We start from the raw sequence: 18,892 nt of genomic DNA, 5'->3' as shown, positions 1-18,892 counted from the left end.
TTGTGTAAAATGTACCAAAAGAACTGTCCCATTTAAAATATTTTATGCCATGCTTGGAAATGAAAATGGACCCTACAAGTAAGTCTGTAAGTTGTTTTATCAAAGTACTCAGATGGAATGGTAACAACTTGGCTTGTGTGTTCTCTAAAAAATTATCACATTTTCAAATTATGCATTTAATCTGTATTAACATATGGAAGTTTTGATGTAGTTTCCTTTCTCAGTCAACTCCAAAGAGTCAAAAGTGATTATCAAAGTTGAAAAGGCTTTTTGTATTTTCTTCAAATGTTAAAGCCATGTAAATGAACAGCAAGGCTGATGAATTTGCTGTTTTATTTCGTTGACATCTTAATTCAAAATGTAAACTGAAGTTTCTTTTCATTTCTTTGCACTGTTAATATTATTCTGTTTTTGGTTAGCTTGGGTAAAAACTGTTCACTGGTGTCATTTTTTATAATTAGCCTTTTATATCTTGGGTTTTTTGGTAAGCAAATAAATATTTTAAATGTAAAAAAAAAAAAAGAAAAGAAAATCTTGTCTCCTAGAATAGGGACAGTTTCATTTCTTCCTTTTCAATTTCAGTATCTGTTGTTTCCTTTCCTTGCTTCTTTGAAATTGTAAAGATTTTTGCACAATATTAAATAGGGCTGGTGAGAGTGAACATCTTTTTCTTGGTCATGATCTTAATGAGAAGTATTCTATCTTTCAATATTAAACATGACGTTAGATGTGGGTTGTATGTAGCTGCCATTTATCACATAAAAGATTTTTTTTCTATTCATAAAAAAACAGAATCTTTCATATAATTTTAAATGATTCTGACAATTTTATTTATACTAGCATCCTTCATAGAGCACTGTAGAAAGTAGGAACTCAATAAATAGCTATTGATATAATTTGATTTTTAAAAGTATTTTTAAGTGAAATGAGACTAAAGATTTGAAGTTACTCAAAAATAAAACATATATCACAAGATATTACATTCTTAATAATTGCCTTACTAAGAAACTATAACTCTATATGACTCAATTGGTTTCCATTATTAGGATAAGAATCAGAATGGAATATTCCAATGTTGCAATTTATTTTAGAATAGCCATATTGGAGGGAAAGAGGGGGCAGGTATTTTTGAAATTCACAAATAATTCTTACATATAATTTATATTTATTCTAGTATTCAAAATTTGACTCTACAAATTTTGGGAAAATAGGAAAAAGACTAAAAATAAGCTGAATTATATCAAACTAATTCTCTGCCTTTGAGATACCCTTTTTAAGCCTAAAAAGCAATAAATTGAAGAACAGGCATTAACAAGACATGACAATAGGACTAACAACAATTAACTTCTGAGGGAACAAGTAGTTAATTGAATTCTTGTGTTCTCTCCATGACAATTTTTACATGATAAGTTTGGGTTAAAAAGTTATTTGCCTAGCTCATTCATCCTAGAAAAAAGGTGGTTTTAAATATTTTTCTTTCTTTTTTTTTTTTTTTGCACTTGACAGGTAAACTAATTTTGTTCTCACATAATTGGTTGTCATATCTAAATTCTAAATTAGAGACGTGATTCATTTTCACAAGATGACACAATCATTCAGTAGCAGTAGTTGTGATACTCTCAGGGTGGCAAATGTGGAGTGTGTAATGGAACTAGTAAACTCCTTCAATGCCAGGAAAACAAGTCTCTCAGACTCCTAAAATGGCCTTAAAATTGGCTCATTCTGAACTTTAATTTTACGTGGCAAAAGTATAAACTTAAAAACAGTTATCTTTGAAATAGAGAAAGTAAGAGCTGCAGTGTAGATTCTCAAATTATTTTAAGGACAACTGTCATTTCAAATGAAAGTTTCAGGTTAGGTTTTGAGGGGAAAGTGGTAGCTAACTAGTTTTTCAACATTTTGACACACAAGGTCAAATATCAGAAAGACTATTTTTTATGTCATGTAATAAGAAAGATTTTGTGCTTTTGGTGTTAATTCTCTGACTATACCTAGTATGTCAATTTAATATGAGTATCTTGGCAAAAAGACATTAGATGTTGAATTTTGGCTGAGAGATAATGCAAAATATGTAAGATTGACCTTCTCTCTCCCACTGCCACCTCACTGTCTCCCTCCTCAAAGGGTAATCTTTCAACCAAACTTACCAGTAGGAAAAGAGAAAATCAAAAATACATACACATAAAGTTACTATGAGATTAAACTGCAATTTCGGAACTTCAAATTACCTTATTTGTGTTACCTTATCTTGTGAAGCCTTTTTAATATTATTAAAATAATATAACTATTAATATTACAATTATTTATTTATTTGCTTTTTATTTTTTATTTCAATAGTTTTGGGGGTACAGGTGGTGTTTGGTTGCAAGGAAAAGTTATTTAGTGGTGATTTCTGAGATTTTGGTGTACCCATCACACAAGCAGTGTTCACTGTTCCCATTGTGCAGTCTTTTATCCCTCACTCCCCTTCCACCCTTCCCCGCAAGTACCCAAAGTCCATTATAGCATTATCATGCCTTTGTATCCTCATAGCTTAGCTTCCACTTATAAGTGAGGACATACAATGTTTGATTTTTCCATTCCTGAGTTACTTCACTTAGAATAATGGTCTCTAACTCCATCCTGGTTGCTATGAATGTCATTATTTCAGTGGTATTCCAGGGTGCATATATATATATATATGGATAAAGTGGCATATATATATAAAATATATAATATATAATATATATGGTACATTTTCTTTATCCACTTATTGATTGATGGGCATTTGGGCTGGTTCCATATTTTTGCAGTTATGAATTGTGCTGCTATAAACATGCGTGTGCATATGTCTTTTTCATATAATGACTTCTTTTTGTCTGGGGAGATATCCCATAGTGGGATTGCTGGATCAAATGGTATATCTAGTTTTAGTTCTTTAAGAAGTTTCCATACTGTTTTCCATAGTATTGTTCTAGTTTACATTACCACCAGCAGTTTAAAAGGGCTGCCTTTTCACCACGTCCATGCCAACATGTATTATATTTTGCTTTTTGATTATGACCATTCTTGCAGGAGTAAGGTGGTATCTCATTGCTGTCTTGATTTGCATTTCCCTGATAATGAGTGATGTTGAGCATTTTTTCATATGTTTGTTGGCCATTTGTATATGTTCTTTTAAAAATTTTCTATTTATGTCCTTTGACTATATTTGGTGGGATTATTTGTAATTTTTTTTTCTTGCTGATTTGTTTGAGTTCTTGTAGATTCTGGAAATTAATTCTTTGTTGAATGCATGGTTTGCGAAGATTTTCTCCCACTCTGTGGATTATCTGTTTACTCTGCTGATAATGTCTTTTGCTGTGCAGAAGCTGTTTAGTTTAATTAGGTCCCATCTATTTATTTATTTTTGTTTTGTTGCATTTGATTTTGGGTTCTTGGTCATGAACTCTTTGCCTAAGTCAATGTCTACAAGAGTTTTTCCCATGTTCTTCTAGAATTTTTATGGTTTCAGGTCTTAGATTTAAGTATTTGATCCATCTTGCATTGATTTTTGTGTAAGTTAAGAGGCAAGGATCCAGCTTCATTCTACATGTGGCTTGCCAATTATCCTAGCACCATTTGTTGAATAGGATGTCCTTTACCCACTTTATGCTTTTGTTTGCTTTGTCAAAGATTAGTTGGCTTTAAGTATTTGGTTTTATTTCTGGGTTCTCTATTTTGTCCCTCTGGTCTATTTGCCTTTTTATGTCTATGTCCCACTGCTCTATGTACCATCCTGTTTTGGTAACTATAGCCTTGTAGTATAGGTTGAAATAAAGTAATGTGATGCTTCCAGATTTGTTCTTTTTGCTTACTCTTACTTTGGCTGTGTGGGCTCTTTTTAGGTTCAATATGAATTTTAGGTTTGTTTTTTCTAATTCTGTGAAGAATGATGATGGTATTTTCATGGGAATTGCTTGAATTTGTGGTTGCTTTTGAAAGTAAGATCATTTTTGCAATATTGATTCTATTCATCTGTGAGCATGGGATGTGTTTCCATTTGTTTGTGTCAGGTATGACTTCTTTCAGCAGTGTTTTATAGTTTTCCTTGTAGAGATCTTTCACCTCCTTGGTCAGGTATATTCCTAAGTACTTTATTTACTTTTTTTTTTTTGCAGCTGTCTTAAAAGAGGTTGAGTTCTTGATTTGGTTCTCAGCTTGGTTGTTGTTGGTGTATAGCAGTTTTACCAATTTCTATATATTGATTTTGTATTCTGAAGCTTTACTGAATTCATTTATCTGATCTAGGAGCATTTGAAGGAGTCATTGGGGTTTTCTAGAGAAGTCATTAGGGTTTTCTAGGTATACAATCATATCATTGGGAAACAGCAACAGTTTGACTTCCTCTTTACTGATTTGGATGCCTTTTATTTCTTTCTCTTGTCTGATTGCTCTGGTAGGACTTCCAGTACTATGTTGAATAGACGTGGTGAAAGTGGGCATTTTTGTCTTGTTTCAATTCTCAGGGTTAATGCTTTCAACTTTTCCCCATTCAACATAATGTTGGCTGTGGGTTTGTCATAGATGGCTTTTATTACTTTGAAGTATGTTCATTCTATGCTGATTTTGCTGAGGGTTTTAATCATAAAGTGATGCTGGATTTTGTCAAATGTCTTTTCTGCATCTATTGAGATAATCATATGATATTTATTTTTAATTCTGTTTATGTGATGTATTACATTTATTAACTTGTGTGTGTTAAACCATCTCTGCATCCCTGGTATGAAACCCACTTGATCATGTTGGATTATCTTTTTGAAATGCTGTTGGATTTAGTTGGCTAGTATTTTGTTCAGGATTTTCTCATCTATGTTCGACAGGGTCATTGGTCTGCAGTTTTCTTTTTTTATTATGTCCTTTCCTGTTTTTGGTATCAGGGTGATACTGGCTCCATAGAATGATTTAGGGAAGATATCCTCTTTCTCTATCTTTTGGAATAGTTTCAGTAAGATTGGTACCAATTAGTCTTTGAATGTCTGATAGAATTCAGCTATGAATCCATCCAGTCCTGGACTTTTTTTGTTGGCAATTTTTTTTTATTACTTAATCTCACTACTTGTTATTGGTCTGTTCAGAGTTTCTATTTCTTCCCGATTTAATCAAGGGGCATTGTGTATTTCCAGAAATGCATCCAAATCCTCTAGATTGTCCAGTTTGTATGCATAAAGGTGTTCATAGTTGCCTTGAATGATCTTTCATATTTCTGTGGTATCAGTTGTAATATCTCCCATTTCATTTCTAATTGAGCTTATATGGATCTTCTCTCTTCTATTCTTGGTTAATTGCACTAATGGTCTACCAATTTTGTTTATCTTTTCAAAGAACCAGCTTTATGTTGCATTTATCTTTTGCATTTTTTTGTTGTTGTTTCCATTTCATTTATTTTTGCTGTGATCCTTGTTATATTTTTTCTTCTGCTGGGTTTGGGTTTGTTTTTTTCTTGTTTCTCTAGTTCCTTGATGTATGACTTTATATTGTCTATTTGTGCTCTTTCAGACTTTTTGATATAGGTATTTAATGCTATGAACTTTCTACCCTAGCACCAGTTTTGCTGTATCCCAGAGGTTTTGAAAAGTTGTGTCGCTATTATTGTTCAGTTCAAAGAATTTTTAAAGTTCCATCTTGATTTCATTGTTGACCCAAAGATCATTGAGGAGCAGATTACTTAATTTTCATGTATTTGTATAGTTTTGAGGGTTCCTTTTGGAGCTAATTTCCAATTTTATTCCACTGTAGTTTGAGAGGGTACTTGATATAACTTCAATTTTCTAAAATTTATTGAAACTTGTTTTGTCACCTATTTTATGTTGTATCTTGGAGAATGTTCCATGTGCTGATGAAAAGGATGTATATTCAGCAGTTATTGGGTAGGATGTTCTGTAAATATCTGTTAAGTCCATTTGTTCTAGGGTATAGTTTAATTCGATTGTTTCTTTGTTGACTTTCTGTCTTGACAACCTGTTTACTCGTGTCAGTGCAGTACTGAAGTCCCCCAGTTACTGTGTTGCCATCTATCTCATTTCTTATGTCTACTAATAATTGTTTCATAAATTTGGGAGCTCTCATGTTGGGCGCATATGTATTTAGGATTGTGATATTTTCCTGTTGGACTGATTTTTTAAATCATCATATAATGTTCTTGTTTGTCTTTTTTTTTTTGACATGGGGTCACACTCTGTTGCCCAGGCTGGAGTGCAGTGGTGTGATCTTGGCTCACTGCAAGCTCTTGTTTGTCTTTTTTAACTGTTGTTGCCTCAGAGTCTGTTTTGTCTGATATAAGAATAGCTACTCCTGCTTGCTTTTCATGTCTGTTTGCATGGAATATCTTTTTCCACCCCTTTACCTTAAGTTTATGAGTCCTTATATGTTAGGTGAGTCTCTTGCAGATAGCAGATACTTGACTGGTGGATTTTTATCCATTCTGGCATTCTGTATCCTTTAAGCAGAGCATTTAGGCCTTTTACATTCAATGTTAGTATTGAGACGTGAGGTACTGTTTTATTTATTGTGCTAGTTTTTGCCTGAATACATTGTTGTTGTTGTTGTTTTTCCACTGTGTTATTGTTTCATAGGCTCTGTGAGATTTGTGCTTTAAGGAGGTTCTGCTTTGGTGAATTTTGAGGTTTTGTTTCAAGATTTAGAACTCCTTCTAGCCTTTATTGTAGTGCTGGCTTGTTAGTTGTTAACTCTCAGCATTTTTTTGTCTGAAAAAGACTTTCTCCTTCATTTATGAAGCTTAGTTTTGCTGGATACAAAATTCTTGGCTGGCAATTACTTTGTTTGAGGAGGCTAAAGATAGGACCCCAGTCCCTTCTGGCTTGTAGGGTTTCTGCTGAGAAATGTACTGTTAATCTGAGAGGTTTTCCTTTATAGATTAGCTGATGCTTTTGCTTCTTAGCCCTCAAGATTCTTTCCTTTGTTTGACTTTAGATAACCTGATGATTATGTGCCTGGGCGATGATCTTTTTGTGATGAATTTCCCAGGTGTTCTTTGAGCTTCTTGTATTTGGATGTCTAGCTCTCTAGAAAAGTCATGGAAGTTTTCCTCAATTATTCCTTCTAAGGAATTTTCTAAACTTTTAGATTTATCTTCTTCCTCAGGAACACTAATTATTCTTAGGTTTGGCCATTTAATATAATCTCAAATTTCTTGGAGTCTTTATTCATTTTTTTTAGAAATTATTTTTTCTTTTTCTGATTGGGTTGATTTGAAATCCTTGTCTTTGAGCTCTGAAGTTCTTTCTTCTACTTGTTTGATTCTATTGTTGAAACTTTCCAGTGCATTTTGTATATCTTTAAGTGTGTCTTTCATTTTCAGAAGTTGTGATTGTTTTTTTCTTTATGATATCTATTTATCTGGACCATTTTTTCATCCATATCCTGTATTTTTAAAAATTTCTTTTCATTGCTTTTCAGTTTTCTCTGGTATATCCTGGAGTAGCTTAATAATCTGCCTTCTGAATTGTTTATTTGACAATTCAGAGGTTTCTTCTTGGTTTGGATTCATTGCTGGGGAGCCAGTGTGGTCTTTTGGGGGTGTTACAGAATCTTGATTTGTCATATTACCAGAATTACTTTTCTGATTCCTTCTCATTCAGGTAGACTATTTCAGTGAAAAAATCTGGAATTCAAGGGCTGCTGTTCAGACTCTTTTGTCCCATGGGGTGGGGTGGTCCCTTGCTGTGGTGCACTGTCCCTTCCCCTTCCCCTAGGGATGGGGCTTCCTACGAGCCAGACTGGAGTGATTGTTACTGCTCTTCTGGGTCTAGTCACCCAGTGGGACTACCAGCCTTTGGGCTGGTGCTGGGGAGTGTCTGCAAAGAGTCCTCTGATGTGATTCATCTTTAGGTGTTTCAGCCATAGGTACCAGCACCTGCTCTGGTGGAGGTGTCAGGAGAGTGAAGTAGCTTCTGTGAGAGTCCTTGTAGATATATTTAGTGTGCTGGCTTTCTTGAATGCTCATTATGCTAACAGTGAAGTTGTCACATGGACAGACTCAGGACCACTGGTTAGCCAGGATGTTACAGGCAGTGGGATTAGCTGTTGTTTTCTCCTTCCTTGGAGCAGGGTTGTTCTGTCATGAGTTGCTGTAATGTCCTGAGTTTGTTGGCCTCCAGCCAGGAGGTGGTGCTTTTGAGAAAGCACCAGTTTTTCACCTGTCTCATGGAATTTGCAGCAACCTGTTGCTCCATTCAAAGGATCTGATTATTTAAAACATAGAATAATTCACACATTGATTCGGGAAATATTTGTTAAATGCCTATCATGTGGTAGGTATTATTCTAGACACTGCTGCTGTAGAAGGAAAAAAACAAAGTCTTTGCTCTTCTAGAACTTACTTTATAATAGGAGAGATAGAACATAAACAAGTAAATATAGATCACAGTGTCATACAGTAGTAAGTGTTATAAAAAATGAAATAGAGTGAGAGATGAGAGACTCAGAGAGTCTTCAGATAGGGTGGTCAGGGAAGGCTTGCCTGAGGAGGTGACATTTAAGCAGATAATTTTTTTCTTCATTTATGTGACAGATATTTATTGAACACTCAATATGTATAGGTCACTATGCTTGCTACTGTAAGATTACAGATTAAGACAAGATGCATGGTTTCAGAATTTATAATTTAGCCAAGGAGCTGAAACTGTATAACACTAAATGTTACAAGTTAAATGTGAATGATGTTAAGAGGTCAGAAGAGGAACTATTTCTTTTAATCCTAGTTATTAAGGAATTCTACCTGAATAAGATGGGCCTTAGAGAGTTGGTGTGTGAATAGGTAGATGTGGGTCTGTGTGTAAAAAGAAATTCATAGAGGCATGAAAAAGTATACCATGAATGAAAACAAAACCGACAGAAATATAAGAGGTACCTAGAGAAGACTAAGAATATTGTTTGGGTTGGACAAGAAGGTGTACTTCAGAAACTTAGCTCCTAACAATTCAAAACAGCTACTGCAAGCAAAAAATAAATTTAAAACTTTGAATTCTTTTTTTGAAATTCAGGCAAACTTTGCGTTCTCTTGCATTAATTCATCTATCTTTATTTTAATAGAAAATTATTCTTCCTCAAACTTTTTGAGCAAAATTAACACTTAAGAAGGTGTACCATATTTACTCAATGGCTTCCAGTGCCTCTCTCAAATACTTAATTGGATATTCACATATAACTGAAAAGCAAGGATAGAAGAATAGAGGGAAATAATTCTGAAAACATAGATTAGATCTATGTATTATTGGGTCTTAAATAACAGAGCTCCACATTTGAATTTTATCATATACAAAACGAAAAAACTAGCAAAGGCTTTCTAATGGGGCATTAGCCTTATCTTTTATCATGTTGTTTTCTCCATCCAGAGTGTTTTCATCTTGCAAATCCTACCCATATTTTATGGTCCAGTTCAAATATCAGTGTTCAACTCAGCCTTCTTTGATTTCTATGCTGGCCTTTCATGGCAGTTGATCAGTAATGCCTTAGCACTTACCACATTTTACCTTGAATTTTAGTCATTTTATGCCGACAGCTCTGTACCCTGCATCACTATAAACAAAGTGACTTCCACAGGGCAAATAAGAAATTCTTATAGAATAAATGAAAATGCCCCAGAGTAGAATAATTAATCTAGTAGCCAGATGAAGAATGTGCCAGAGATTGGTAGACTAGAAGCAGTAAAATTTGTCAGTACGCTGTTACAATAATTCAACCATGAGGTAGTTAGCACAGAACTAGGAAGCTGTCATTGACTGTTTGAAGTAAAATAGTAAGAAACGAATATGTAACATATTGCAGAGATATAATCTAAGTATTTGATTTGACTAGGGAAGAGAAAGACACCCAAAGAGGCTGGAATGTTGGTCTATTAACCATATTTGGGAATTGGAGACAGAGGGCTGGTATGGAGGGAAGATGTCAAATTTGGATTTTTGACATGTTGAGATCTTTTGCAGATGGAAGCATTATACGGAACTGTCAACTGGCAAATGGAAACTATTTCTAGCAAAGATTATGAATGAAGAGAATTTAAGAGCCATTTGTATAGCAGTGACATTGGAACTCATGGTGATATATGAAATCTCTAAGCCAGTTTGAGTGGATAGAGAGAAAGGGAGGAATGAAGATAAGGAATGTTCCATTGTGTATATATACCACATGTTAAAAAGGGTGAGAGAAAGAAGGGAATAGAAAATAAAGAGTGGGGAAAGAAAGATCAGGAGGCAGGAAGAGAAGCAGGACATACTGGAAACTCTGAGGCTGAGGAGTAACACTGGTAGGACAACTAAGAGACCTTTAGAGTGGTGGGAATAAAAGATTTCAGGAAGGTGAAGAGAGAATGATGGTGAAAGACCCCATAACTTTGGTTGCAAATGCTCACTTGAGATCTAGATGGCTCTAGAAGGAACAAGAGGCTTAGTATAGGCTGATGGCCAGAGCTCGGATCATCAAGTGAAAACAGGGTGGTATTAATGCCCCAACAATGGAATCTTTATACTCCTCCCTTCCCCACCAGGCACAGGCATTTCATTCTTTGCCCATCCTGTCCTGTCCTCAAATTTATCAGCAGTGCCAGAAGATACTGACCTCTCTAATACTCTTCTTTCTGTTCAAAATGTATCTGTCCTATGTCCTACTTCTTTGGGGTGGCATTTTCCAAGAATGTTCCACAAATTGTAGTTCTTCAAGATGCTGTAGACTCCAAGAGAATGGATTCTGTGATCAGGTAAGTCTTGAAAATGCCACAAGGAGTGCTAAATATCCTGAGAAAATTTGATGAAAAAAAAACCTTATAGACTTTGTTTGAAGTACAAAACATTATTTGTTCATAGGCCTGCACCTCTTTTAATTGTTATTGCTATAAGACTCGGTGATTTCATAATACCCATGTGGGGAAACTTTGCTTTAGGGTCGTGGTGATGGATAATTAATCTGATAAATTGTTACATGGTTTGTTGTTAACGATTATGAAAGGATAATTAACCTTCTATTGTCAAAAATTTATAATTTACCAGATAATTTAATGAGGTAATAAAAATGTTTAGTGTGGGAAACTCAGTATTATGGATGTCAAGTGGGGATAAATTTTAGGCAGCATAGTCTTTTAAAAGTCTCGGATCACATCATTCAAGTGGATAGTGGCTACTCAATATCTACCTCAATTTTAGATCCACAGCTAAATTCTATATCCTTTTTGCTAGGTCTATTACTGTGTTTCGACCCCAAAACTTCAATCAGTTTTTCATCCAGCCTGAAGAATGGAAAGGAGGCATACAGCACCATGATGACATCTTGTGTGCTGAGTTTTTACCTCCACAAACTCTTGTTACGGGTAAATTGAACTTTCACTTGACAATCATTGGTGAAGTTTGGTTTGTTTTGGTTTGTTTTGGCTCACTCACCTTTAGAAAAGCTTTTTCTCAGTTGTTTTATATATATATATATATATGTATATGTGTGTGTGTGTGTATATATGTGTGTGTGTATATATACGTGTGTGTGTGTGTATATATATATATATATATATATGTATGTATTTTGAGATGGGGTCTCACTTGTTGCCCAGGCTAGAGTGCAGTGGCCAGATCTCAGCTGATTGTAACCTCCACCTGCCAGGTTCAAGTGATCCTCCCACCTCAGCCTCCTGAGTAGCTGGGACCACAGGCATGCCCCACCATGCCTGGCCAATTTTTTGTATTTTTAGTAGAGATGGGTTTTTGCCATGTTGTCCAGGCTGATCTCAAACTCCTGAGCTCAAGCAATTCACCTGCATCAGCCTCCCAAAGTGCTGGGATTACAGGCATGAGCCACTGTGTCCGGCCATATATTTCTTTTTAAACTTATGATTGACACATAATATTAATAATTGTACATATTTATGAAGCACAACATGATGTTTCAATACATGTATAAATTGTGCAATGATCAAATCATGGTAATTAGCATATTAATAGCCTTACACATATATCATATCTTAGTGATGAGAACATTAAAAAATCTTTTTTCTAGCTATTTTGAAGTATACAATACATTATTGTTAACTCTAGTCATCCTACTATGCAATAGAACACCAAAACTCATTCCTCCCATATAACTAGCTTTTTACCCATTGACTAATCTCTCACCCCTCCTGTCTTCCCTCCCCATCCTCTGGTATCCACTGTTCTACTCTGCTTTTATGAGAATAACTTTTTAGATTCCACAACTGAGTGATATGATGTGATATTTGTCTTTATATGCCTGGCTTATTTCACCTAACATAATGTCCAACAGGTTCATTCATGTTGCTGCAAATGACAAGCTTTTATTCTTTTTATGGCTGAATACTATTCCAGTGTGTATATATACCACATTTTCTTTATTCATTTATTCATTGATGGACATTTAAGTTGATTTTATATCTTGGCTTTTGTGAATAATGCTGCAAAAAACATAAGGGTGCGGTGCAGATATCTCTTCCACATGCTGATTTCATTTCCTTACCCAGTAGTGGAATTTCTGGATCATATGGTAGTTCTATTTTCAATTCCTCCATATCATTTTCCATAAAGGCTATACTAATTTACATTCCCACCAGCCATATGTAAGTGTTTCCTCTGCCCCATATCTTCGCCATTACTTTTATCTTTTGATTTTTCGATAGGAGCCATTCTGACTGGAGTGAAGTGATGTCTCACTCACTTAGGTTGTTTTGATTTGTATTTCCCTGATAATCAGTGATGTTGAAAATTTTTTCATTTGTCTGTTGGCCATTTGTGTGTCTTCTTTTGAGAAATGTTTATTCAGGTCTTTTGTCCATTTTTTAAATCAGGTTTTCTTTGTTGCAGAGTTGTTGGACTTTTTTTGTATGTCTGTTGGCCATTTTTATGTCTTCTTTTGAGAAATGTTTATTCAGGTCTTTTGTCCATTTTTAAATCAGGTTTTCTTTGTTGCAGAGTTGTTTGATTTTGTTATATATTTTGGATATTAACCCCTTATACTATCAGATGTAAAGTTTGCAACTATCTTCTCCCATTTTGTAGGTTGTCTCTTTGCTTTGTTGATTGTTTCCTTTGAGCATGAATAGATTTTTGAAGAAGCAGCACTTGCTCTTCTTTATCCTTATTTCTAGGGAAATATATTGGTAGTTCTGATCATCAGCTCCTGTGCCTGGCTGTCTGATTTCCCCTCACGGCTCTACCAATTGCCACAACTTGATAATGAGCAAGTTATTTAAACTCTAAATCATAATTTTGTCTGGCTGATAATAATATATCTATATTTTGGTTTATAGTTCAGATTATCTGTGCAAGCATTTAACACAGTGCTCAGCACACAATAAGCTCATCCATAAATATTAGCTTTTATTTGTATTGTCCATTTTCCAGGAGCAGCTTTAGGGCTGTCAGGTACGAATCACACGTTGGTGGCACTTAGATGTTTCATAATGTGAACATATTAACTCTTTGGCATAATTTAGCCCAGATAATATTGATAAAAGTCTGTCCTCACAAAATGTCTACAAATCCAAGCTCTTAAAATGATTCATAGGCATGCTTTGATGTGGCATATTAAAGAGAATGAAAAATTGTTGTATCATTTCTGGCCAAAGAATGCAATTTATAGAGACAGATTGCACCATGAAATTTTCAAGTCCATATTTTGACAGCTGAATTTTTTTTATAGAACCAAAAATGTCATCAATTAAGAGGAATGAAAACTTACAGGAAAAGATCCAGGGTATCTATGAAGTGTTACAATATGAAGTTTACTGATCTATCTATATTTAAAGTTCCCCTGTTTTCAGGACTAATGAAATTACTTTCTAGTAAGGCCAACTCTGTAGGTAAATTAGCTTTATAGCCACTGGAAGGCCACCCCTGCAGGGAGGATCACATCCTGAAATGTGATGGGCACTGAAGTGTAAAACGATGTGGTTGTTATTGTGAAAGTATTAGTAAATACCGTTGTATTGGTGGGTAGACAATCTCTTCACTCATTCTCCTCCCATCAATCCTATGTGGAAATATTTGGTCAGTCACTGCTAGTAAAGCATAGGAGAAGATGGATATTTCTATGGACAGCTGAACTCCATCCCCCTGGTTCAATTTGTGAGCTTCACAGATTGTGCTTTCTTTTTCTTTTTTTTTGGATGGAGTGGAGTCTCGCTCTGTCGCCCAGGCTGGAGTGCAATGGTGTAATCTCGGCTCACTGCAACCTCTGCCTCCAGGGTTCAAGTGATTCTGCTGCCTCAGCCTCCCTAGTAGCTGGGATTACAGGCACATGCCACCACACCCAGCTAAGTTTTTTTTTTGTATCTTTAGTAGAGACGGGGTTTCACCATGTTGGCCAGGCTGGTCTCGAACTCCTGACCTCCTGATCTGCCCACCTCGGCCTCCCAAAGAGATTGCTCTTTCTAGGACAATACAGAGTTTAGTGTGCATTTCTCTCTCCTCTCCCCTAATCCCAAAAAAGTCACCATTTGTACATCCCACCCAGACTCTTCTGCTCTCCTTACCATAGACACTCTGCTCAGTGGGTAGCTGTCCTCACTGAGCCACTGAGAACAATGGTCTGGGCATTGCTGCTTTGTTCCTCCACAGGACATGGTTGCGCAGACTTCACCTCACTTTGGGCTTTTGGGCTATTTGGGCTTTTCTCTGTTCTCTGTGAAGAGCAGTACTGAAGGACTTTCTGTAGGAAAAACTTCAGGATTGGAGAAGACAATATTCAATAAAGACAATATTCAATATTCAATATAGGAAGGAAAGTATGAAGAGAAGACACACACACCCACCCACACACATACACACACAAGAAGGGACGTAGGAAACAGAAACATAGGAGGACTTGATTTACTTGCTTTTACCCAATAATAAAAAGTAGGATGGTAATTAACATTTTTTCCAGTACTTACAATATGCTCAGTGCTATTGTAAATACTTTCATTCTCTACAATAACCCTATGAGATAAATAAAATTATTAACTCTTTTTTATAGATGAGAAAATTGCAGCATCAAGCAGAGTTAAATAACATGCCCAAGGTCACACAGTAAGTGGGAGAACCAAGACTCAAGCTCCAGTTTTTTATTTGCAAAGCATCTGTTCTGAATGCTTTATTACCATAAAATAAAAGGAAACAGCAGTAATTTCTACACACCCATGCTCAGATTATACTGTGGGGATTGTAAGCTCTAGAGTTAAACAAATACCAATTATTATTATTCATGTTTCTAAAAATATAGAGTGCCCACTATGTGCCATATTCTGTGTAAGATATGTTGCTAATAACCTCTTCTGATTGCTGTTGCTCATATTTTCTATCTTAATCTCCTGGCAATTTATATTCTCCATCCTGTCTTGTGTAGGGAGTTATGATGGAGAAATTGTTCTATGGAACAATAGCACAGAGAATGCTCACCATGTTCTTCACCCTGATTACCAGAGGTTGCTAAAGTCAAAATTAGGTAAGTGTGAGTTTGAAACGAAAATAACATGGCTAGTCAAATCACAGTAGGCCTGGATGTTCATGCATGTGCCTGATGTGACTCGATCCTAAATTATAGATGATTGGCTATAAGCATGAAGGATTCAGGATATCATTGTCTTGCCAAAGTAGCTAAAGAGAACCTCGAGATTTACTTGGCTTAGCACATTCTCCATGGCATGCCATTTCTTCTCTTTATGCTACATCAGTATTTCTGAACTACCGACAGCAGGGAGCAAGACTCTCATTTTTATTTAGTTTATTTTTTTTCAATAAACCTTGCCAAATTACCTAAGAGTGAACGTTAGGTACCCTTTGGTAAAAAAATGGAAATTCATGTTCACTCGATAGGCTGTTCAGACTCAATCTAGAGCTTGTAATAAATATTATGCCACCTGGAAATCTTAAATTATTCCTTGCTTTAGAAGCCCATGAGGAACATTAGATGGGAGTATATTGTATTTTATGGGAGTTTAGCAGAGCACATGAATATTTTATACTTAAGTAAAATGTCTTGACAATTGCCTTTCACATTTTATTTCAGTTTCCTTAGATACTAAAGGTTTTTCTTTAGACTAATTTATTTTGGTAATGAAAATGTCATTCTTCATGGCCCAGTGAGGTTCTGTTGTCTCAACTGAATGAACTCATAGAGGCTGAATTGAACTTTAGGAATGGACTGGTCATCAGATGCAGTTTTCTTTTTGGGTGAAAAGCTGAGAAGCTATTTTCTTAAGAGTAGGAAAACAAACTGAAGAGATTTAGGGGATACTTGGTTGCAAACACAAAGCTCTGACCTGCTTTATGTACTAAGAGCTAATCATTTTAAGATTCATCTGAACTTGCCATGAGGAGGTTGGAATTCTGCCTCTTCCTCTACACTGGGCTTTACAATACACAGAGAGATAATTAACGAGAAAAGTGAATAAATATCAAATTTCTAAAAGACATGAAAGGCATTGCAATAGATTTCTTATTTTGGAATTTTGAAAATACGTCTGTATAGATTTTTCATAACTATGGGCAGACTGTTCATAGATTCTGAGACGGATATCCCCAGTGTTTACTAGTGTGGCCTGGAGATGATGTCATTAGATAATTGAAGTATGCTTAGAAATGTTTTCTCCAGAGTAACTCACTAACAAATAGTATTGTTAAAAAGGCTCATTTAATTAAACATAAATAGTCTTTAGAACTCATGTTCATTATATTTCCAAGATTAATTTTAATGATTAATAAGTTGAAAATGCCACAGTATTGGAATTACGTTTGTCCTGGGCATATTAGGATCCCTAAGATGTTAGCACTGATGCCAATATTAAGTTCTTACTTAATTCATATCAAGTGAAAACAGAGCAAGGGTGTATGGAACATGAAAAACAAAAATAATGTCAAACAATTCTTCAAGTTGGGGTTGAGAAATAGCAGAAGGCTTGATAGATGTTGACTGGAAGTCTATTGTGAGACTTGGAGTCACTGGATATAGTGATAGATGTGGGCCTGCTATTTCATAGGCATTAGTTTGAAAAGCAGATATTTTTCTTCATTAATATACTTGGCTTTGTCTCCCTCACAGATACAAAACCTCAAAAACTTCTCAGTGCTGGGAGAAGCCAACCCTCCCACCCCGTGGCAGACCATTCTACCACGGGAGTCTGCAACTTTGAGATTGACACTGAGGGCAAAAATGCTGTTATGAGACTTTGCTTCCTTAAAGCAAGAAAAAACACTGCAGTGACAGGTAAAATATATATTTACATTTTACATATAGTTGGAAAGGGAGCAATAAAGAAAATCCAATCTATTTCTACTAGATCTTGTAGAATTTGACTGCATGTAGCTAACCAGTCAGTAGTGTGTCAAGTGAGGTCGCAGACCATGGCAAAGGAAGTTGGAATTGAGGAGGATGGATTCAAGAGCAGGAGCCAGACTACATCCCACTACTAATTTATCCAGTGTTGTATATGTCAAGATCAAGATGGGAAAAATTCTGACAAATTATTGGATATGGGCAACAATCAGAATTGTTGTCCCAGACCTGTCATAAAGAGGTTTTAATATGGTAGGGGCACAGCAAGATGTATGCCGAAGTCAAAGCTTAAGTCCACATATAGCAGAAAAGTTGAGTCTGAGACTGACTATATAAGCACCTAATCAAAATAGGCTGGAAGAGAATAATGAGGAGCATGGATGTTAAGAACAGTAACAGAATTTGAAAGAATTGCTAATCCCAGGACAAGAGCTGCCTGCTCTCTTCTCTGTTCTCATCTTTTTTTTTTTTTTTTTTTAAGTTTTGGTTATATCTTCTCCAGAGATGTATACTAACATTGATGCTATTTTATGATTTACTGTAATTATATGATATTATGTAAGTGAAATAACCATTTGCTTAATTTTTTCCTTGTTGTCAGTGGCAATATTAGCATGCTGTTGATGCAGCCCGCATCTTTCCAAAATGAAAATCTGCCTTGGAGAATAATGTATATTTTTTTACCTTTCATCTAAAATAACAATCGTATCTTCAGGGTATATTTTTCTTAACATTAGGAACTAGACATATATGTATTATGTATTTGAAAAGGAAATGAACATATCTGAATTATGTTTATTGTTTCCCATATTTAATTTACAGATGAAAATCTGTATAATTTTCATATAAAATTTTTAATCATTAAGAATCAATAAAGGTATAGTTTAAAAACATTCTGGGATGTTTGGAATAAACTTTGAAACAATTAGATTCTAAAACTTTCCATTTTCTAGAACTTGCTTATACTCACAATATGAATTATTATCCTGAAATTACTCTCATTTCCTCAATACTAATTTTAATGTTATCAGTATTCCCAGATTGTTCTCACTGAGGCAGCTACATGTTATTATTTCTACCTTAAATAGATATGATTGTTTATTGGCAGTACATTTGTGAAGCAAACTGGAAGTCATCTACAGATTTATCAAATAATAGGAACCTTGCCACAAAAGAATAACTTAGGTAAAGTGCTTCAACAAAACCTATAAAAATGGAAAATGAAAAGGTTAGTTCTAGGCTCATTCACCAAAAAGGGGTTTTATAAGGGTTTACAATGAATTATTGATGAAAACATTTAAAGAAAGCTCATAAATAGAATTCTAAGCATGCTACCAAATGGAGAAGTCAATAGCTATTCTGTTATCACTACATATTCCATCCAAATCTGTGCATATGGACTTTTACTTCATTGTATATGTCCAGTGGGTTATTAGGGAAGATTAATTTTATATAATGAGAATATTATCATAATGTTGGAATTAATATTTCATGTTTTATCTGAAGAAACAATTCTATCTAACTTTTAAATACCCCCAAAACATCAGAATAATGAATGAAGAAAAGGGAACTAAACGTAATGGAACACTTCAATATCCTATCTCAT

General features: G+C 35.1%; 1 protein-coding gene across 1 annotated transcript in view; it reads left to right on the top strand.

The window, feature by feature from the left end:
* WDR49 (WD repeat domain 49) overlaps positions 1–18,892 on the top strand; it is a 182,063-nt gene that overhangs the window by 112,447 nt on the left and 50,724 nt on the right. The window contains exons 11-13 of the mRNA XM_034957691.3: positions 11,211–11,341; positions 15,358–15,456; positions 17,053–17,217. Of these exons, the coding sequence (XP_034813582.1) occupies positions 11,211–11,341; positions 15,358–15,456; positions 17,053–17,217 (395 nt within the window). The remainder of the gene's footprint in view (positions 1–11,210; positions 11,342–15,357; positions 15,457–17,052; positions 17,218–18,892) is intronic.

Source organism: Pan paniscus, chromosome 2, assembly GCF_029289425.2.
Source record: "Pan paniscus chromosome 2, NHGRI_mPanPan1-v2.0_pri, whole genome shotgun sequence".
NCBI lineage: Eukaryota > Metazoa > Chordata > Mammalia > Primates > Hominidae > Pan > Pan paniscus.
Note: the sequence above shows the minus strand (reverse complement) of the source record. Positions and strands in the feature narration are given on the sequence as shown.